The sequence below is a fragment of the Notolepis coatsorum genome (genome assembly GCF_963971535.1).
Source record: "Notolepis coatsorum genome assembly, chromosome: 1".
Lineage (NCBI taxonomy): Eukaryota > Metazoa > Chordata > Actinopteri > Aulopiformes > Paralepididae > Notolepis > Notolepis coatsorum.
In genome coordinates, this window is record NC_140165.1 from 198,416,437 (window position 1) to 198,438,882 (window position 22,446).

The 22,446-nt window shown below is 45.0% G+C and overlaps 1 protein-coding gene across 1 annotated transcript in view; it reads left to right on the forward strand.

Moving 5' to 3' along the window:
* myo1cb (myosin Ic, paralog b) overlaps positions 1-22,216 on the forward strand; it is a 149,231-nt gene extending 127,015 nt beyond the window's left edge. The window contains 9 exon segments of the mRNA XM_084319539.1: positions 9,517-9,676; positions 9,971-10,054; positions 13,127-13,220; positions 13,421-13,476; positions 13,740-13,875; positions 16,067-16,137; positions 16,266-16,363; positions 17,876-17,975; positions 19,450-22,216. Of these exon segments, the coding sequence (XP_084175665.1) occupies positions 9,517-9,676; positions 9,971-10,054; positions 13,127-13,220; positions 13,421-13,476; positions 13,740-13,875; positions 16,067-16,137; positions 16,266-16,363; positions 17,876-17,975; positions 19,450-19,476 (826 nt within the window). The 3' untranslated portion in view covers positions 19,477-22,216.
* Positions 22,217-22,446: the final 230 nt, after the last annotated feature.

Genomic DNA, 22,446 nt, shown 5'->3' on the forward strand with positions numbered 1-22,446 from the left:
TTCTCTCCCCTCAAGGTAGGATTGCATCCAGCTCACTGATAAACTATCAAAACCAATAGCTTTTAGCTTGTCAATCAGAATGGAGTGATTGACAGTGTCGAAGGCCTTTTGTAGGTCCAGTATGACCATGCCGCAGTATTTGCCCACGTCCACCTCTTGTTTGATTTGGTCGTTCAAATAGAGAAGGCATGTGTCAGTGGAGTGGGATGTTCTGAAGCCAGATTGGAATTCGTAGATTAGATTTTTTTCCGCCATGTACTTTTCGACCTGTTCGTAGACAATTTTTTTCCATGACTTTCGAGATGGAGGTAAGAATAGGAACAGGGCGGTAGTTGCCTGGGTCTAATTTGCTGCCCTTTCTGTGCAGAGGGGTCACTCTCGCTATTTTGAAGTCCTTGGGGACGTGTCCCTGTTTTATGGAGAGGTTTATTATGTGTGTGATGACTGGGGTGATGGTGGCTGCTGAGTCTCTGAGGAATTTGGAGGGGATGTTGTCATGGCCAGTGGCCTTGTTAGGTTGGAGGGCGCTCAGTTTTTTGAGTACCTCGTCTGTTATTACCATTTCCAGTTTGAAGTCGTCTTTGCGGACCCCTAGGTTTTTGTAGTATGCTACTATGTGTTCTACCCTATAATGCCCTGAGTGGGAGGGTAGTTTGTTTACCAGTGTTGTGGCTATGTTTGTGAAGAAAATGTTTAAGTAATTGGCTACATCCAGCTTGTCTGTGATGAGCGTGTTGTCCGTCTTTATGTTTATGTTTGAGAATCTGGTTTTAAGTTTTTTACTGCAGCCTAGTTGATTATTGAGTAATTTCCAAAGTTCACATGGTTTGTTTTTGTTTTCCTCAGTTTTGTCATTGATGACATTTTTGATGAAGTCAGCTTTGTCTGACTTTTATGAAGTTCAGAGCATTTTTTGTCTCTGGTTTTCATAGCGGTCAGTATTCCAGTGTGCATCCATGGCTCAGCGTGATTTTTAACCCTGGTGGTTCTTAGGGGTGCCATGTTGTTAAGTATTGTTATATATCGTATTTGCTTTCGCGTCCCGCTCTGAGCCTTATGAGATACCCCTTATCTCCTATGATACCTATTGTATCTCCAACGAAAACAACTACATGCACCCCACCTGTCTGGGGCCCCGCCCCTATGGTGGCACCGCCCATATAACCGTGACTCTGGTCACCAAAACACCCTTCCTCTATTTTCGTCCCAGCGTAATGGCTGCGTGCACCATACGTTAACTAGCAGGATGAAAAAGATCAGAGTCATAATGTTGAAAGCTTACCGGAGGTTGCTGGCCCCTGGCATCTTCGACACATGTTTTCGGCGACACGACGGGCCTATGTTGATGTTCCTCGTCTGATGACAGCACATCGAGGTTCAGCTGTACAAGACTGGCTGTCGGGCCAGCTTGTACTCAGGTAGGCCCTGTGTCTTCAGGCATGGGTATTAGTGTTAGTAATGCTGGTTTGTTTTGTTACACAACCATGTTGTGTGTTGGCGCCGGGGGCAGGATGGTTTGGTGAACATTCACTTCAGGGAACGGTTTCCAAGCTGTCTTGGACATGCTACTAAACATCTAATGCTATGCTACATGCTATCGCTAATGCCACATGCTATTACTACTGCTAACTGCTACGCTGTTCTAATGTCTCCGCCGTGAGATGTTGTCACTTCTCCCTCCTCTTGCCCGGTTCATCAATGAAGGTCAGTCGGTAGCTGTTGTGTTTTTTTTTGCTGAGTCATATTTACCTTTTTTCGGGTAAATGGGTTGACAACAGGGTAGGCCGTGGCTAGGTTGCCTAGCCAGGTATGTTACCTTGTGTTCCGGCGGAGTCTGTTGAACGGTGTCCCCATCTGGGGCGATGCGTGAGCTCGGCGGTGTAGCAGTAGAGCTATATTACTGCAGGATGGGACTTGACGACGGGTTATGGCTCAGCTGGCTAGTTCCTATCCACATTGGCGTCGGGTAGTGGGGCTATGGGTCCAGCCGACATGGTAAACATGTTGCGTGTCTGTGCGCAGGCAATTGTTGATCTGGGTCCCACATCGCCTCACGCTAGGCTGCAGTAGTATAAGGGCAGGGCCGCCGGGGAGAAATGTGAGGCCCTGTGCGTATTTAGACGCGAGGCCCCCCACCCCCTGAGGCGGCCCTGTGTAGTGGGCTATTGTTTCGTTTTGTCACTCTGCTATGAGAAGGTCTGTCTTGCTACAGTTTTCTCTCCTCTCAACCATTCATACTGACGGTCAATCGGTATACTGGGGGAGTAGTGCGGGGGGGGGCTTTGTTTACCTTTTTTGGTAAATGGGCTAAACTAGGGCTGGTGTGCTGTTGTGAATATTTTGAATGAAGGCGGGACTAGTTCGCTCTGGTCCGCCTCCCCTTAACTTTGTGTGTATGGGTTTGCTCATTCTACAGTATTTTGTGGTTTAGTTCTTTTATTCATTTAACCCTTTCATGGTGCACACCACAGTGGAGGTTGCTGTTTGCAACCACCACTGGTGCTCCGTGTTAACATCAGTCCTTTGTTTTTGACATATTGAAACAGTGCCCCGCCCGGCTGACGCCATGGGTGGGTCGGCCTGGCGAGTGGCTGGTGGGCTGTTAAGCTTGTACCGCCACGGTATGGAATTGGCAACGATTAGAACCGTGTTCGAATTGCTGTTTTTTTCTATTAAGAAAATGGTGTCTGGTGGCGGGGCCTTGAGGGCCAGCCGACGTCGACACATCGCGCGAGGTTGTTGACGTTATTAGCTTTGACCCAGCCGCAAGCTATAACCGCTCAGGGTTCCCCTCTCCGCAGGGGATTTTGGTCTTCTGCTGGAGCGCGGGCGGTATTGTCCTAGGCCCTACACCGCCTCACACCGCGCAGCCAGAAGAGGAGAGAGCACGGCCTCGTCAGCGGCGATGACGAGGCCCTCGACAGGCGGCCATGTTTTCCCCCGCCGGAGGTATCCTGGGCGTTGATTCGACAGGTGTCCACAAGGCCGACAGCCTTGGCGGCCGAGGGATCGGCCATGTAGGATGGGTTCGGCTTGAACAAACAAGCCGTCACCGTCCTGCCGCGAGCAGCCCGCTCTTCGATCACTCCCTTCCCCAACACCAGCGGAAAAAGTGGGCTCTGATTGTTTCCTTTGGCTGCGGGCCGCGTGCCTTCGTTGATGCGCGGGCGGCCCCCCTTTCGCTTCTCATGGGGACAGGGGCTGACACCCAGTTGATGGCTGAGCCTGGGTCTGTCCGTGAGAATGTTGTGCTGTCAAGCGGCTCCCACACCTTGAACTGTGTTGGTTGAGCCTGGTGTTACGTCTGTCAACTTAAGTGTTGTCAGCAGGGGGGCTCGAAACCTTTTGAGGCACACAGTGCGGGCTTCCCCGGCCTCGCCTTCGCCAGGCCAGGTATCATGTTGGTGCCTCCCACTCCTGAAATGTTGGCAAGTGGTCGCAGCTCACATGATTTGGGGTGGTAGTAATATCACTGCAGGGCTACGGTGTGTAGGAACCCATGGGGGCTTTACACCTTGCATGTCCGGCTGCAGAACAACTCCTCAGCATGTTCTGGAGGGGTGTTCAGTGGGGGGGCTTTTTTCATCGGAAGCCCCCCGTATCAGACCGGCCCTTTCTGTCGGGGTTCCCCCGTGGGTGCGATTGCCTCGTGGGTAATGTCAGGGTCAGATGTTCCGACACAGAACGTGCTGCTCGCACGGTTCCAGGGTTGGCTACGCACAGCGGGGGGACCGGGCCAACTATCTACAGTTCCTGGCGGACCTGCGCCACGTGACGGCGGGTGCGTTGGGAGTGTTGTCACATATGACTACGGCAGTACCATATGTCGAGGTGGATTGAGAGAACGCTGAGGCGGGGACTTGTGTTTACACAACCCCACCCGTTTTCAGGTTTGGTACAGACCCTATTGTCAGGGTCTCCAGCAGTGACAGCTCTGGTCAACGAGATCCAATCTCTGTGGATGAAGCAAGCCATCGTCGTGGCGTTCTCCTCCCGGTGTTCTCTGCCTGAGAAGTCGGGAGGGAGGGGTGTAAGACCCAGGCTGGACCTGTCCCATGGGAAGGTTCAGCATTTTTTGGATCATCTCCTACCTGTTGAACACTGTCAGGTGAGGGTCTGGTTCTCCTCCATAGACCTGTAGGATGCGTATGCGCATCTCCGATCTTCCATCCTAGGGCTTACCTACGCTTCCTTTGCAGGGTTAGCGTATGAGTACCAGAGGCTGCCGTTCGGTTTTCTCTGGCTCCCCGCATCTTCACCAAGTGCGTGGAGGCCGCACTGGGGCCTCTGCGTCGTCAGGGGTTACGGAGTGTTCTGCCCTGATGACGTTCTGGTCCTTCGCGGTCAAGGTGGATCGTCAGGTCTTGTACCAGGCAGGTCTCTACCAGCCTGGGGTTGCTGTAGACTGGATGTAGAGTACTCCTCTTCCCAGTCAACGGTTGGAGGGCTATGGGCATCCATCTCAGAGCGTGTTGTCAACACGCTCGGGAGGTTCCGTCCTAGGACGGTTACGGCGCTGTCTCACGTCGCGTTTTCACCGACGCCTCCCTCGCTGGTGACGGGTCGGGCCAACGCAGTAGGGGGCAGCTGGCAAACCATGCTGCCCGGTCTGCGCTACGTTCAATGTGTTGGTGTTGAAAGCGGTCCTTCTGGTCCACAAATGGTGTTGATCAGGACGGACGATACGACGTCAGTGTCGTGTATCGACAGACAGGGAGGAGTACGCTTCCCCTGTCTGCACCAGGCGGCGGGCGGCTGGCTATGGGCGTCCTCCATCTGTGCGGCCTGAGGGCTCCCCACGTCCCCGGCAGGGAGAATGTGGGTGCAGGTGTACTGTCGCGGGGCGGTCCTCATCCTGACGGGTGAGGATTACGTCTGGACATGGCCAGGCGGGTCTGGGACCGATGCCGTGCCGCCAGGGATTCTTCCCCATACATCTGTTAGGTCAGTTGTTGGGACGGGTACGTTGAGGGGCGCAGGTTCTTGATCCTGATGGTGTTACCATCTGGAATGCGCATGCTCCCTCCACTGTCGCGCTTACGCGGGCAGATGACGTATGTTCCAAGTGTGGTGTAAGGCGGGGGGCCGGGACTCAGTCTCCTGCCCCCTGGATGCTGTCCTTAGTTACCTCCAGTCTCTCTCCTTGATAGACTGTCGGTTTCGACGGTGAGGGTATATGCAGCAGCTATATCCTCCTATCATGAGGGGTTTGAGGGGATGTCTTGTTCAGCCACCCTCTTGTGAAGCGTTTCCTGCTTGGCGCTCAACGCGTTAAGCCGGTGCAACGCTCCTTGGCTCCGACTTGGGATCTTCAATTGGTCCTCGGTCGGTTGTCCTTGGCCCCGTTTGAGCCGCTCGAGCAGGCGCCGTTGGGACAGCTGTCCTTCAAGACCGCGTTCCTACTGGCTGTCACTTCCGCTAAACGCGTAGGTGAGCTCTGTGCTCTCTCGGTACGTCCAGAGTGCCTGTCTTTTCGGACCGATTGCGGTGCCACTCTGCGACTTAATCCTGCTTTCGTGCCTAAGAATATCCGGAGTTCCTTCCGCTCCCGGGATATTGTGGTTCAGGCGTTTCGTCCTCCTCCTCACACTAGTGAGTTAGATGCGGACCTTCACCTGTCATGTCCGTGCTTGGGGATTTACCTCAGCCGTACTCAGGACTTCAGGGTTACCGACCAGCTTTTTGTCTGTTACGGTGGGGCTCGTGCTGGTAAGGCACTGTCGGAGCAGCGCCTGTCCCATTGGTTGTGCGAGGGCATTACCCTCTGCTACATGTTGGCTGGGCAGGATCCCCCTGGGGGCGTCAGGGCGCACTCCACTCGTGGGGTGGCTGCTTCTGCCGCTCTCCTGGGTGGGGCCTCGGTGGAGGACATCTGTGCTGCAGCTTCATGGTCCTCCCCGGGTCCCTTTGTAAGGTTTTACCTCATGGACATGACCGGGGGTTCTGTCTCCCAGGCGGTTCTGGGGTCTGTGGCCTTTCCTGCTTCCCGTCCTTTGGTCAGGTAGCAGGAGTGTATGGGTATGGGCCACAGTGTGTTGAGTCACACGTGGTTCCGCCTGTACGGTGTGTTCAAGGGGTTCTAGTTCCCTCTTGTTCGCATTCAGGTGGAGTTGACTGCGCCCCCCCTTCATTAGGAAGGATGGGGTGACAGGGCTCCCCGCACCCCTTGATGTGGGCTTACGGGTCCTCAGGGGGTACATTTGTCGGGTCTCGCGTCCGCTCTTCCCCATATCTCATAAGGCTCAGAGCGGGACGCGAAAGCAAATACGATATATAACGATAGGTTATGTAGATAACCTAGTTATATTAGTATTGGCTGAGCGTCCCGCTCTGCGCGGCCCTGAGTTCCCTCTTGAGGGATCTTTTCCTGGGACGGGATTTGGCGAGGAAGGGTGTTTTGGTGACCAGAGTCACGGTTATATGGGCGGTGCCACCATAGGGGCGGGGCCCCAGACAGGTGGGGTGCATGTAGTTGTTTTCGTTGGAGATACAATAGGTATCATAGGAGATAAGGGGTATCTCATAAGGCTCAGAGCGGGACGCTCAGCCAATACTAATATAACTAGGTTATCTACATAACCTATCGTTGTGAATTTAGTTTTGAATCCAAGCCATGTTTCCTCAACCTGTGTACCACTGAGCTCATCTGACCAGTCCATGCTCTCCAGTTCTTGGTTAACCCTTTTCTCGCCAATGACGTGTTACCACGTCATTCCTCGCCATGCGTAATCTGCCAATGACGTTTTACAGCGTCTTTGAGATCAATATTTCAAATTTCTGTCATGGTATTCATATTTCACCCACGGATCCTTGACTGGTGCTGTAGATCTCCGCTCAACTCTCCAACGCTTCAATACCGCCACCTGGTGGCCGATCGGCGAGTTGCAACCGGATGTCGATAATTGTGATGCCGGTGTGTCTCCCTATTCTGTCCGGCCACTCGCTATCGCTCGCGGGACTCCATCTTGACACACTGGATAGCGATCCGTTGCCATAACTCAATAAACAACATTATTTGGATGTATATAGTATTATACAACCTGGAAATGGATCGCATAGATCAACATCCCATAATAGCAATCTTTTTGCTCCACGCTCATCACCCAACGCTACGAGGAGACTGGGGTGAGTTTCAGCCTGTTTGTTTACCATTTTCGATACAAAAACTGCTCTGATCTATATATCACCCATACTACATGAATGATTTAACGTCGGCCACGGACTTATAAACGACCCCCCCCCCCCCCCCCCCTCCGGTCAACCGTGCATGATGAGTCATAACGTCTGGGACCTTGTACAGTTGAAATTTTTTATCTGGCGTCAATTGGTATCAAACTGCATTTGATGATCTAATATATGCATTTATGGCTATAACTCACGTTCTATGAAATACTGCAGAAAACGATAAAAACATATTTATACTCTAGTCTAGACCGTATTTTGTATGAATGTGTGAATGAAAAAGTAAAACGTTCCTACATCCTGAACGATAGCTAATCGATGTTGAATGGGCCATAGTAATGTCAATTTAGCAATACAATTTAAAAAGTTATAGCCCTGCAAAGTAGCTGAACATCTCCATAGACAAATAGAGCTGGCAGACTGGCTACAAGGATGGATATAAGCGTGGCAGAGAAAGGGTTAAAGGCCTCTCCTAGAGTAGGTTTTGAGGTCCCTAGATGTGACTGTTTTGTGACAGCCGGCCTTTTGTTTTAGCTTTTTGCAGGTACAGAAAATCATATAATGATCACTTAACCCGCATGCTATCTCCTTTGTTGGAGATCATGGACTTGTCAGAGGTCAGAATGAGGTCAATGGTGGTTTGTGTTGAATCACATACCCTTGTGGGTTGGGTGATTAGCTGGCTGAGGCCGTGCAGATCACAAAACCTACTGAAGGCTTTGAAGACGGGTGCTGCTTTACGTAGCATATCCGTGTTCCAGTCCCCAATAAGAATCTTTTCTACGCCCTCCACCCCAGCTAAACACCCATCAAGTGTGTCATAGAAGCCACTGTGTTCTGGCGGTCTATAGATTGTGCCTACTAGTACTGATTTCGCCCTTTCAAATAAGATTTCAATCCAAACAGTTTAAATTTCGTCATGGTTAACACTTTCAGAGCCCTTGCTTAACCTTGATTTACCGGTTGAATGCCCACCATCCACTTCAATGTTAGCCTTAAAAACGCCTAATCTATGTTTTAAATTATGTGTCTAATCTGCCCGTCGCTTATCAATGACTCGTTTTCCAGTCAACATTGTCGAAGCGGATTGTTTTTTTATCGGTTAATTTTCGTTTTATAGCATTTTGAAAAGCCCTCGTTTTCAAGGAAAATATAAAGATTCCATGATAAAAGACGTTTACTGGAATATTCTAGAATACACAAAAACGTTGTAATTTTTCGGCCTATTTATGAATCGCTTTCAAATAAACGCTAGATTATCGATAGTATATGTGTACGTATGCACGCTAGAGACGCGAGCTGAAAAATCGATTCTCTGATTTCCTCATCAGCGATCGCGCACACACACACACATAGGGCAAACGCTGAGATCTCAGCGAATACAACTCTGATTATCCCAAGACTGGTAAAATAGATTCCTTACCTCAGATCAGATGTTCTCCAAAAAGATCATTCCAATTCCTGATCGCCATTCCAAATATCGATCACGCTTATTGATTGAGTATTGGCTACTGTGAATATATATTCCAGGCTGATTCCCGTCCCGTCAGTCTAAGCGACTGACCTGCAGTTACACAGGGATAGACGATAGGGGGCGCTTTTTTCCATTCTGAGCTGCTGGAGGAGCTGCTGTACCAACGGGAGACTCGGTTGATGAAATATGAAATCAGATCGCTAATAAACAAATAAAACGATATTTGTCGTCGTGGGCACTCAGTGGGGGGCCTAATAAAACGAGATATGTCGTCCGTGGCACTGAAAGTGTTAAGGTCAGTACGGTTGATGAATTTGGTATCTTTGTGAATATACACGCAGACGCCACCTCCATACTGATTTCTATCCCTCCTGACTATTGAATAGTTCTCGATTTCAATCTCTGGATCCTGTACAGATGTGTCTAGTTTTGTTTCTGTGAAACACAATATGTTAGCCTTACCGTTCAAAAACAATTGTCTGATTTCAACAAGTTTAGGTCTCAGGCTCTTTGTATTTAAGTGAAATATATGAAGTCCATTTGTGTTGATTGATGTCGTCAGGTTGGAAGTATTTTTTTTCGTCTGTGTCCGGTCCTGTGGTGGGGGTTGTCTGTCCTGCCTGATAGTAACCTGGGCGAGTTATCATTTTGTCCAAGACACTTTTTGTTTTATTTTGTGTAACAAGGAGCAACATTCAGAACTGTAAGTTGTTTTTGTTGTTGTTTATTAATTATGTAATGTTTACAGGTTTTCATAATAACTGTCAAGTACTTTAGCCATCTCTTTCATTTCCAACCCACCATTTTTTTCTCAGGTTTTTCATTCCTTCTGACATCCCTCCTCTCTTCTCCTCCCTCAGGTTCATCAAGGGTTTTATCTACCGCCGTGAGCCGCGCTGCCCAGAGAACGAGTACTTCCTGGACTATGTCCGTTACTCCTTCCTCATGAAGCTACACAGGAACCTGCCTAAGAATGTCCTGGACAAGAGCTGGCCCACGCCACCAGCCGCACTCACCGAGGTGGGGATATAAACACACGCAGCAAAAACATACTTGTGCATACACCCACCCACCTACACACACATATCTGCGTGCTCCCCAGACTGGCACATAACGCTGGTGCCCACTGTGGCACATGGATTTTCTTCCATATTCAAATCTGGAAAAACTTGACATGAGAAGGTTAGAATGTACATTCAAAATTGATTTAATTAAAAGTGAATCCCAAACAATTAATCCAGACCCTGGTGGTGTGGATGCACATGTGCAAAAACTTGATTTTACATTTTCACACCTCTCCCTCCCTATCCACAGGTGTCGGATCACCTGAGGACACTTTGTATGCAGAACATGGTGTGGAGCTACTGTAAGAAGATCGACCCGGAATGGAAACACCAGGTAAGAGACCTGATACAGTACCTGCTATCTTATAGCCAGATCAAGGAACTGGAAACACCAGGTAAGAGACATGCTACCTGCTAGCTTATAGCCAGATCAAGGAACTGGAAACACCAGGGAAGAGACCTGCTACCTGCTAGCTTATATTATAGCCAGATCAAGGAACTGGAAACACCAGGTAAGAGACCTGCTACCTGCTAGCTTATAGCCAGATCAAGGAACTGGAAACACCAGGTAAGAGACCTGCTAGATTATAGCCAGATCAAGGAACTGGAAACACCAGGTAAGAGACCTGCTAGCTGCTAACTTATAGCCAGATCAAGGAACTGGAAACACCAGGTAGGAGACCTGCTAGCTGCTAGCTTATAGCCAGATCAAGGAACTGGAAACACCAGGTAGGAGACCTGCTAGTTTATAGCCAGATCAAGGAACTGGAAACACCAGGTAAGAGACCTGCTAGCTGCTAGATTATAGCCAGACCAAGGAACTGGAACCACCAGGTAAGAGACCTGCTAGCTGCTAGATTATAGCCAGACCAAGGAACTGGAAACACCAGGTAGGAGACCTGCTAGCTGCTAGCTTATAGCCAGATCAAGGAACTGGAAACACCAGGTAGGAGACCTGCTAGCTGCTAGCTTATAGCCAGATCAAGGAACTGGAAACACCAGGTAGGAGACCTGCTAGATTATAGCCAGATCAAGGAACTGGAACCACCAGGTAAGAGACCTGCTAGCTGCTAGATTATAGCCAGATCAAGGAACTGGAAACACCAGGTAGGAGACCTGCTAGCTTATAGCCAGATCAAGGAACTGGAAACACCAGGTAAGAGACCTGCTAGCTGCTAGATTATAGCCAGACCAAGGAACTGGAACCACCAGGTAAGAGACCTGCTAGCTGCTAGATTATAGCCAGATCAAGGAACTGGAAACACCAGGTAGGAGACCTGCTAGCTTATAGCCAGATCAAGGAACTGGAAACACCAGGTAGGAGACCTGCTAGCTGCTAGCTTATAGCCAGATCAAGGAACTGGAAACACCAGGTAGGAGACCTGCTAGCTGCTAGATTATAGCCAGACCAAGGAACTGGAAACACCAGGTAGGAGACCTGCTAGCTTATAGCCAGACCAAGGAACTGGAAACACCAGGTAGGAGACCTGCTAGCTGCTAGATTATAGCCAGATCAAGGAACTGGAAACACCAGGTAGGAGACCTGCTAGCTTATAGCCAGACCAAGGAACTGGAAACACCAGGGAAGAGACCTGCTAGCTCAGCCAGACCATGGAACTTGAAATCAGTGGCGTCATTTCAGTAAAAGGCAAGGTATGGTGAGGATTGGTGATTTTTTTTTGTCAAATCAGTTGTGCAATAGTCACTTTTGGTGAGTTGTTTCTATACAATTCAGTTATATGACATTTAAGTATGACACAGGACTACACAAGCATTTTTAGTATAGAAATGTGTCAACAGACTAAAGCAGGGAACCACAATATTTTGCATACAAATTATGCAGAATGTAATATCATAACTGTCTATTACTTTTCTTGCAATTGAGCCAATTTTCCTTAGGTACGGTTTTGAGGTGTGTGTTCAACAGAATGTAGTATCAAAAACACATTCACAAAAAGTATGGGTTACTGAATGCTGAACTGCACTATTATAATCACTAAGCCAGACCTTACCTGTGTCCCTGTATCACTTGTCTCTGCTGCCCTTTGATTAAAAAACGTCCCTATGTCCATTTTCCTTTTTTTTGGGCATATTTCAGTTAGTCACAGTAAAAGTCACCTAGTAAAAGTGAGATAATTGACAATATCAAAACATGCTAGGGCTGTACCGAATAGTTCGAAGCTTCGTTCATAATGTTGACATTCGAATTCTAAATCAACATAAACAATTTTAATAATTCTTATTTTTATTTTTATTTTTTTAACATTTTTATTTGTTAAGGTATGGCGAGTGCCATACCTTGCCATACCAAAATGACGTCCCTGCTTGAAATCATGCCATGAATGTATCTTCAGCCCATTATCTTTCTGTGAGGCAATAAATGTTACGGCAAGGCAAGTTTTAGTAGTAGTATCGCGATACTTTGCGTGCCGATACTGTATCGATACAGGAACGCCAAGTATCGATATTTAATTATTTAAAAAAAAAAAAAATTGTATAAGGAAATTGCATTGTTCATTTCAATACCTGTAATAGTACAGTAGTCCACACACATGCACACATGTGCATTCAGTTAAGTTGGAATATGACTGTAATACAAACAGTTCAGTTTGTCAGGTACATGCAACACAGATTACAGTGTTTACATCTGTCTGCTTGAGAAAATACCATGTTCTGCAATAATAATTATTGAAGTGAGATGAACAGACTGAACTTTATTTTATTAGATAAAACATGTTGACAAAGTTTTACTTTGCAGTTGAAAAAATTTAATAAATCGCAATATTAATATCGCAATACTCAGCATATCGCAATATATTTAGTATCGCAATACTATTGTATCGTGACTCAAGTATCGTGATAGTATTGTATTGTGAGGCCTCTGGTGATTTCCCACCCCTAGCAAGTTTATTTATATAGCACACTTCATACACAGAGGCAATTCAAAGTGCTTTACATAAAATATATGAAAATAAAGACAGCACGCGCATAAATCAAATTTCAAACCAAGGCAATGGTGAACATAAACCCCTTTAGCCTGTTTGAAAATAGTCCGATTTGGAGCAGATCTGAGATCTTTTTGAAGTTTGTTCCAACAGAAAAGTCAGTCTAAAGGGCTCATAGGGTGGAAGCAAGTCAGAGACGTATTTTGGCCCTAAACCATTAAGTGATTTATAGACTAGCAGCAGTATTTTAAAGTAGATTCAATTATGACACAGTGGTAGCCAATGCAGAGACCTGAGAACTAATCAAATGTGTTCAGCTTTCTTAGTCTTTGTTAAGGTCCATTTGTAGAGCACAGTGTGAAATGTAATGTGAAGACTAACCTCACACATTAGGGCTCTTAATACAGTAGCATTTTATTGTACATCACAGTCTGATAGAATCTGTCCTTCGGTCTCTCCAGATGGAACAGAAGATGATCGCCAGTGAGATCTTCAAGGACAAGAAGGACAACTACCCGCAGAGTGTTCCCAAACTGTTTGTCAGCACAAGACTAAGTAAACATTCACTCTTAGACTTGGACATAACTGTAATACTGTATATATATAATACTAATAAATAATAATAATATAATAACTTTATTTGTATAGCACTTTTCTAATTACTAATTACTAATTACAAATAATTAAAAAAAAACATTCTAAGATTTAAGACGTTGAAACCACTCCATGTTAAAGACACTGTTTCCTACCGTTAGATGGTGAGGAGATCAACCCCAAGGTGCTGCAGGCTCTGGGAAGTGAGAAGATGAAGGTTAGTAGCATAACTAATGGTTGATTGTTACTATTCCCTACAGTACATGTGATTTGATTGGACAGGTTTGCCCTTTATTGATCTCTAAGATGTATGTGGTTTGATTGGGCAAGATTGTACTTTATTGATCTCTAAGATTCATCTGATTTGATTGGGCAAGATTATACTTGAATTATGTTATTATTGGTTGGTATTTCTGAGATGGATGGATGGATGTGTTAATTGAGTCTATTCCTCATCACCCTCCTCTCTCCTCCCTTCAGTATGCGGTGTCAGTGACTAAGTATGACAGAAAGGGTTACAAGCCTAGGCCTCGCCAGCTGCTCCTGACTACCAACTGTGCCATCATCGTAGAGGAGGGCAAACTCAAGCAACGCATCGACTATGGAGCTCTAAAAGGTCAGGGGCTAAGGGTAACACCTGGGAGTAGGGCTGAGGTCGGAAAGCATTATTGAATCTGGTATTGAATCTGCTTATGAAATCCATTAAAATTCCTCATCAAATCATTCTTTAGGTAATTAATAATTATTTGGAGGAAGGAAATAGACAAATTATTAGGTAAAACATATGTATTGCTTTTATTGCACTCAGTCATTTGAAAGACCGGGATTGAGTGTAGAAAAGAGAGGGAAGGGAACCGGATCAGATGTTAAGAAGACTTAATGAATCCAGTTCCACCAACAGAATCGGCCAACAGAACCCAACCATAATTGGGACGAGGTAATGAACGCCTAAAGGTTATATGTTAAAGTAAACTGGTGACTGGAAGGTCAGGTTTGAATATCAGAACCAGCTGGGAATATCTGGCTAGTGGTGCTGCAGGAGTAACATCCAAGCCCTCCTTCAGAAACCGCTGCCAAGAGGTTTTTAACCCCTTCTTTTCCAGTTGAGCTGCTCAATGGTCAGCAGTCAAAGATTGTGGTTGTACTGGTAGCTCCTAGAGGTGAAGGTATATAATGGTGTGGTTGTACTGGTAGCTCCTAGAGGTGAATGTATATAACGGTGTGGTTGTACTGGTAGTTCCTAGAGGTGAATGTATATAACGGTGTGGTTGTACTGGTAGTTCCTAGAGGTGAATGTATATAACGGTGTGGTTGTACTGGTAGTTCCTAGAGGTGAATGTATATAACGGTGTGGTTGTACTGGTAGTTCCTAGAGGTGAATGTATATAACGGTGTGGTTGTACTGGTAGTTCCTAGAGGTGAATGTATATAACGGTGTGGTTGTACTGGTGGTTCCTAGAGGTGAATGTATATAACGGTGTGGTTGTACTGGTAGCTCCTAGAGGTGAATGTATATAACGGTGTGGTTGTACTGGTAGCTCCTAGAGGTGAAGGTATATAACGGTGTGGTTGTACTGGTAGCTCCTAGAGGTGAATGTATATAACGGTGTGGTTGTACTGGTAGCTCCTAGAGGTGAATGTATATAACGGTGTGGTTGTACTGGTAGCTCCTAGAGGTGAATGTATATAACGGTGTGGTTGTACTGGTTTCTCCTAGATGAAGACTGTGGTTGTACTGGTTTCTCCTAGATGAAGACTGTGGTTGTACTGGTAGCTCCTAGATGAAGACTGTGGTTGTACTGGTAGCTCATAGATGAAGACTGTGGTTGTACTGTTTTCTCCTAGATGAAGACTGTGGTTGTACTGGTTTCTCCTAGATGAAGACTGTGGTTGTACTGGTTTCTCCTAGATGAAGACTGTGGTTGTACTAGTTTCTCCTAGATGAAGACTGTGGTTGTACTGGTTTCTCCTAGATGAAGACTGTGGTTGTACTGGTAGCTCCTAGATGAAGACTGTGGTTGTACTGGTTTCTCCTAGATGAAGACTGTGGTTGTACTGGTTTCTCCTAGATGAAGACTGTGGTTGTACTGGTAGCTCCTAGATGAAGACTGTGGTTGTACTGGTTTCTCCTAGATGAAGACTGTGGTTATACTGGTTTCTCCTAGATGAAGACTGTGGTTGTACTGGTAGCTCCTAGATGAAGACTGTGGTTGTACTGGTTTCTCCTAGATGAAGACTGTGGTTGTACTGGTTTCTCCTAGATGAAGACTGTGGTTGTACTGGTAGCTCCTAGATGAAGACTGTGGTTGTACTGGTTTCTCCTAGATGAAGACTGTGGTTATACTGGTTTCTCCTAGATGAAGACTGTGGTTGTACTGGTAGCTCCTAGATGAAGACTGTGGTTGTACTGGTTTCTCCTAGATGAAGACTGTGGTTGTACTGGTTTCTCCTAGATGAAGACTGTGGTTGTACTGGTTTTTCCTAGATGAAGACTGTGGTTGTACTGGTAGCTCCTAGATGAAGACTGTGTGATTGTGAGGCAGGGTCAGTATGCTCTTAGTCACAGTGTAATTAACGACATATTTAAGGAGGGCACATCTTGAAGAGAGGGATTGGTTTCCTTTGACACTGTCACTGATAAACATTTTGTATTATTAGGCAAAGACTTCATTAAATTTGCAATATCAGATGTTGGACGGACCCAGATAGTGATAATGTTTTAAAGGTCAAATAAACAGCCATTGAAGTTTGAATGATCTGCCGTCTCATTGTACCAACGCCGAGCTGCTCCTCTATCATTCTCTCAGGTGTCTCCGTCAGCTCCCTTAGTGACGGGCTCTTTGTTCTGCATGTGCCCAGTGACGACAACAAACAAAAGGTGATGCACTCTGTGGATGTGTTATTTGACATGACTAATATTGTCAGAATAACATTATATTCATACGCGTTATAATTGCATGCCTGTCATCAAGTGATTCTGATTGTGGCCCCATTACCGTTTCCCAGGGAGACGTTGTTCTGCAGAGTGACCATTTGATCGAAACTTTGACCAAGGTGGCCATCTGTGCCGACAAGATCAACAGCATCAACATTAATCAGGGGAGGTGAGAAATTAAAAACATACCAGCAATGCAATGATAAACAAAAGGGAAAAACAAGTTCTTAACCCTTTCACTACCACACTACCAAATGGTTAACCCTTTCACTGCGACAATACAGAAGGTTAACCCTCTCACTGCCACACGACAACGGGTTAACCCTTTCACTACCGTCTGTAGTGTGGTAGTAAAGGGTTAACCTTCTGTAGTGTGGTAGTAAAGGGTTAACCTTCTGTAGTGTGGTAGTGAAAGGGTTAATGTGTTTACATCAAAGTCAGGAACTTAGCATGTCTTTTTTTTATCATGCACATCTTGTGTCTTACCTATCTATTTTTTTTATGTCTATTTTATTATTGTATTATTGCACAATCGATGCGGGCATGACCACCCGCATTTCACTGTATGCCCTGGTATGTATGTGACAAATAAACCTCTTGATTCTTGATTCTTGATGTAGCAATAAGGATTTCCACTAATTTCACTGTTTAATATACAGTAGCCGCACGCTGCCACTGCAGGGGGTTCAAGCTATTGTATTGGACCATTGAAGTAGCATCAGCAGCTGTATGAAACATTGAGGCATCAGCAGCTGTATGACAATGAAGTATAGAGCCTTGAGATAGAGATAGAGATTTTATCTTTAGGCTGCTGCTATAGCACCACCATCGAGACTACTGGCCCCATATTTGAGGATTTATATTTACATTTAATCATTTAGCTGACGCTTTTATCCAAAGCGACTTACAAGTTCTGTACAACAAGTCACCAAGAAGGGCACAACTCTATCAGCTGAGTAACAATGTTCATCAAAGTGTTGAGTGCTACAGTGTAGGTTTAGGTTATGCTTAGTTTGGCATAGGACTGGACAGTTTTCTACATTTTCATACATAGGAAGGCTGTTTTAGTACACATCTTTTTGGTTGAGTCTTCATGATCATATACCTTCACCCATATACCTTCATCCATGATCATACTTCATCTAAAAGAAGTTGAGTGTGATTTTGTTATTATAGCGCCACCATCTGGCCGACATGGGTGCATGGCCTTGTCTGAGTAGTGGGGGGCCATAGGAACCCACCTGACAGATATGGTTGCTAGGGGACTTACTCCACACCGTTTTAGTAGAGACAAATTATAATAAGAATCCTTACAAATACAATAAGGGTCCAATACAGTGGGGTTTCAGTGTCTTTGGTGCTGGTACCCCTAAGTTAAAAGAAAGGAAATACCAATTGACAGTGCTTTTATTGTGTTGTCCAAAAACACAACACTTCTGTAAAACTCTGACATTGCCTCTGTTTTGCCTCTGTTAAGTTATAGGAATTGCAAATGCTTTGTTTGAGTAATGAGCAATGAGAACACATTGCTTTGTACTGGCAACTCTGTGTGTAGCTTTGATTTAGATTCAACCATTTGTTCAATCATTCCCATCCCCTACTAATTGAAAGAAGATATTTGATTAATTAATGTGTTCTACCCCCCCCCCCCCCCCCCCCCCCTCCCCTCTCTCTCCTCCAGCATAACGTACACCGTAGGTCAGGGGAAAGAAGGGGTCATTGACTTCACCTCTGGCTCAGAACTCCTGGTGGCCAAGGCCAAGAATGGGCACCTCTCTGTGGTGAGTGGGTGGAGACGGGGTGAACTCTGTGGCCGTGTGAATATCATCAACGAGGACCATGTAGTACTAGTAGACCTGCATAAAATTATGTGTAATAAGCACGTAATTTAACGGTTGAGTGAGTCTATACAGACCTCACTCTGACAGGCCATCAGTGAGGAGACTTGTTGAACGACATGCTTATTCCACTGTGATTGTATCTAGTTGAGACGACACGTTCCTCATTACAAAATCTCATCAAGTGCACGTTTTTTAAAGCTGCATGTTGAACTCTACAAGGTACGTTCTGTGTTGCTCCAGACTACTGCACCTTTGTGGAGGAGACTTTAATAAACATATTATGTCCGTTGAGCTCTGTGAAATCTGTAAGCTCATTCTGTTTCTTTACTAGACCCATTTCTCCGGTGGCTGGACCATTGATTGATTGAAAATTTTTATTAACAGATTGCAGAATGGGTACAGTACAGCTCAATACACACAATTGTTAAGGGGATGCAGACCAGATAAAGACTTTCATCTTGTTTACATCGGGTCCCCCATTTTCAATTCATAATGACATTTATGACATACACAACATACAGATATAAGAATCTAATCTAATCATCTAATCTATTCTAATCATGACATTTAAGACATACAGATATACAGTACTGTCACATTTGTGACATACAAGATATGCAAATATACAGTACTGTTAAAACAGATCCTAACAGTAAATATATACATACGAGGGGGAGGGAAATGTACATTAGGAGGGGGTGGGTGGGAGGGTGTTCGGACATTTACAGAGATCCTAACAGAAAATATACATACGAGGGGGAGGAGACTGTACATTGGGAGGGGGGGGGGGTGCAAGGTGCAAGCATAGGGGTGGGGGTTGGACATTTACGGGGGCCAGTTTCTAATTGCAGCCTCCCATAGGTGCTCTTTGAGAGCGGTTTTGAAGGTGGGTAGGGATTCACATTTGTTTACGGCTGTGGGTAGGGCGTTCCACATTGATGTGGCATAATGTCGATGTGGCCATCTTGTGATATAGCCCAGTTCACACATCTTGTGGACTGCTTTGCCAATTCATCCCCAGAAGCATAATGCATGAGCAGGGAATATGAATGAACCTAGACTTTTTCCTAAAGTATAAAACCATTATTAAATAGTTTAATAGTATAAATTGTATATAAAAAAAAAGTCAATAGTATAAACCACTCTCTTAGTCGAAATGTCATGAATATCACATTATCATGAATTGGATGGGATACTTGTGTTATCTTGCCACAATTGGTATTGACCCTAATGTCAAACCCTGCCCTCTTTTCTTGATCCTCCAACTGTTGCTTCCCCTTGGGAAAAAAGTCTTGTGGTTGGAGGATCAAGAAAAGAGGGTGTGGCTTGAGATAGGTAAATTATGTTGCATCTGTCCTAATCATTGGTCCTAATGGGGAAAACAGCTTGTAATGTAATGTTTCTTGCTTCTCAGACCGCACCCAGACTCAACTCCAGATGATGGCCACGCCTGACCACACACAGCAACTACTTCCTGCTTGACCTCTCCTATCCATCAATCACATGACTGCAGACCCTGCCTAAGCCAATCAGATGCCAGCTATCGCTACGCGGATGGCACGTGCTTCCAATTAAAAAAAAAAAAAAAAAAAAAAAGGCGGCCAGCAACTAATTGATATATTTATGTTTATATATTATATTTTTGGGATTAATACTGTTGCTATTTGAATATTATGATTTTATATATGAAGCCAAGGAATAACAAATATTTTTGTGCATTTTTCTCGCACCATGTGTGTCTTTTGTGCTTAATTTGGGAACATGACCAGGAAAATTATGAGGGAACCATTGGGATTAGAGATTAAGTTACGAGAAATGACATAGGAGATTGTTGTCAATGAAAATCAGGGTTAGTTTGTCTCCTTTTGCTTTTCATTTTCTGTTCTGTTTCATTGTCTTTCTCTACTCAGCTATTTGGCTTGATTGCCTTAAGTATCTGAGACTACTTCTCTAACTGGGGCAGATTGCTTGTTGTGTAAGCATGGAGATTTCTAGAGCAGAGCTGATGGTATGTAGGCTAGCTGTCGCAGAGTGGGGGTTTAAGTTATAGAGGTGCTACAAGGGGTTTGTCATCCTTCTGAAGTGATAACGGGAGGTGTTTGATTGCGAGGGACTTAATGGTGAGATTGTGTGGACAGGCAAAGACTGACAACACTTGTATTGTGGCTCATTGAATCTAAACTGCTGCATACATAACTGAATACATTTAAAATCCAAATGCGTTTGTGAGCAGAATGTTTTAAGAGATGGGGCCTCACTTACTGTAGTGCCTGTACATATAAAGAACAAAGTATGTGAGAAAGGTAAGAGGAAAAGAGCAAGAGAAAGAAACCAATGAGAAGTAAAGAAAGAGGGTGGAATGTTGTTCTGGTTTCCTTTTGTTGTCTCCTTGGTCCCTAAAAGCTTGTGCCTTTTCCCCTTGACTAAGTTATTGTTAATGAGACATTTATATGCTTGCAATATACTGTATATATATATATTGATACATTAAACTATGACGCTCTTGAGAATAGAGTTGAGTCGGCTATTGAGAGAAAGTATTTCTCTGGATCTATATAGTTCAGGAGGCAGGAAGCAGGGAGGGTTTCTGGTGGCAGGGAGGTAACCAGACAGACACCAATATACTATCTATTACAAGCCACACATTTCCCACCTGTCCCCTCTTGGGTTCCATCCAGATTTTAGAATCACTTAAAGTTACAGTGCGGAACTTTTGTCTCCACCTACTGGCAGTGAGACTAAGTAGTGATTAGTGTTTGGCCAAGGCCGTCGATCGCTTTTTGAATTTATTCCTTCCTCTGAACGCCGAGTTTCTTCATCCACTCCAGAAACTTTTCTTAGGTCGCTACTGTTGTTGTTCTTGTTCTTCTTTGTTCTTCTTCTTCTTCTCTTTCCCTCTGGGCTTCTGGCAAACTAGCCAATCATTGCTGGTTGACGTAAAACACATCAGTGCAGGAATGCCTACTTTGGTATACTGATAAATGCAGAGAGAGTCCCTGGTGGGGATAGGCTTAATCAGCACTGTGTAAACTCATTTGTCAACGGATGTTAATTTATGTGTAAAGGTTCCATCAACATGTTCTTGCGTGTTCTATAGCCTCTATGTAACATTGTTTTGGGGCATTGCCTTCTTCATATTTCCTACTGTATTTCTTTGCTGTTCTTTTCTACCTTGCCTGTTAGAGCTACTATCTGCCCCTCAGTCTGGAGACCAGCCTTACAGTAGTAGCCTAGCCCGACCTGTGACCCCTGACCCTTAACCCCTGCCCGCTGACCAGCCAATGACTGATGAGACCAGAGGCATAGGACGAATACGTTGTGCCATTGGGAGGATCTCACTACTGACTAAAAGTCAAACAAGAATAGTTCCAAAAGGTCCCAGGCAAACTAACCCTTGTCGATGGCAAAACGCTTTCCTTCAATTCCCCCTGGATTGAGACCGGTGCAATATGCCTAGACAGGTGTGTGCTACTGCACTGACGCTATACTAGCCAAAGAAGCAATCCTATTGATTTATAGTAATTGTGTTGTATGGTTTATGATATAATGTCAATTTTGAGTGTTATATTCTTTTCCGGAAGGGAGATCTATGTATGTTCTTTAATACGAGATTTGAGCCAAGTGAGGTTTGATTAAGTGAAACGTTAAGAGAAAAAAAAACTTTTTTGTCCTGTTTGATAAAGCAAACGTGTTGCTAATGTGCCTTGTGTTTGATCAAAATGCAGCCAATTTCTAAGGGATTGTAGGACTTGGCCTACTGTAAACAGACTTCCTGTAAGACTCATTCTAAGACTTGGCCTACTGTAAACAGACTGTTCCTGTAAGACTCATTCTAAGACTTGGCCTACTGTAAACACTGTTCCTGTAAGACTCATTCTAAGACTTGGCCTACTTAAGACTCATTCTATCATGACTTGGCCTACTGTAAACAGACTGTTCCTGTAAGACTCATTCTATGACTTGGCCTACTGTAAACAGACTGCAGAAATAAAGCAGCATCGGTTATTTCTCTCTTTGTAAAGCTGAACTCAAAACCAAATGCTATTTCAGTTTATTGATTTACAGATGCACACCTGTTATTGGCCCTGGCTTAATGTATCACCCACCAATGTATAATTATGCCAACACACTAAAGACAAGATACTAAAGATTTGAAAAATAAACATAAAACCTGCAAATCGTCCTGCCTGATGCCTTAATTTTTGGGATATATCTATCTATATCTCTCTCTCACACTCATGTGTTCACTCTTCTCTCTCTTTCTCTGTTTATTTACTCCAAGGTATTTGATGATCTTTCTGGGAAAGTTGCCCATTCAATGAGCCAATAGTGAATACATTTAGTCTAGTGTAGCAGGAGTGTAGGAGCCAGCCCATGTTGAGCCTACAGCCATGGTAGCCCTGATACACTG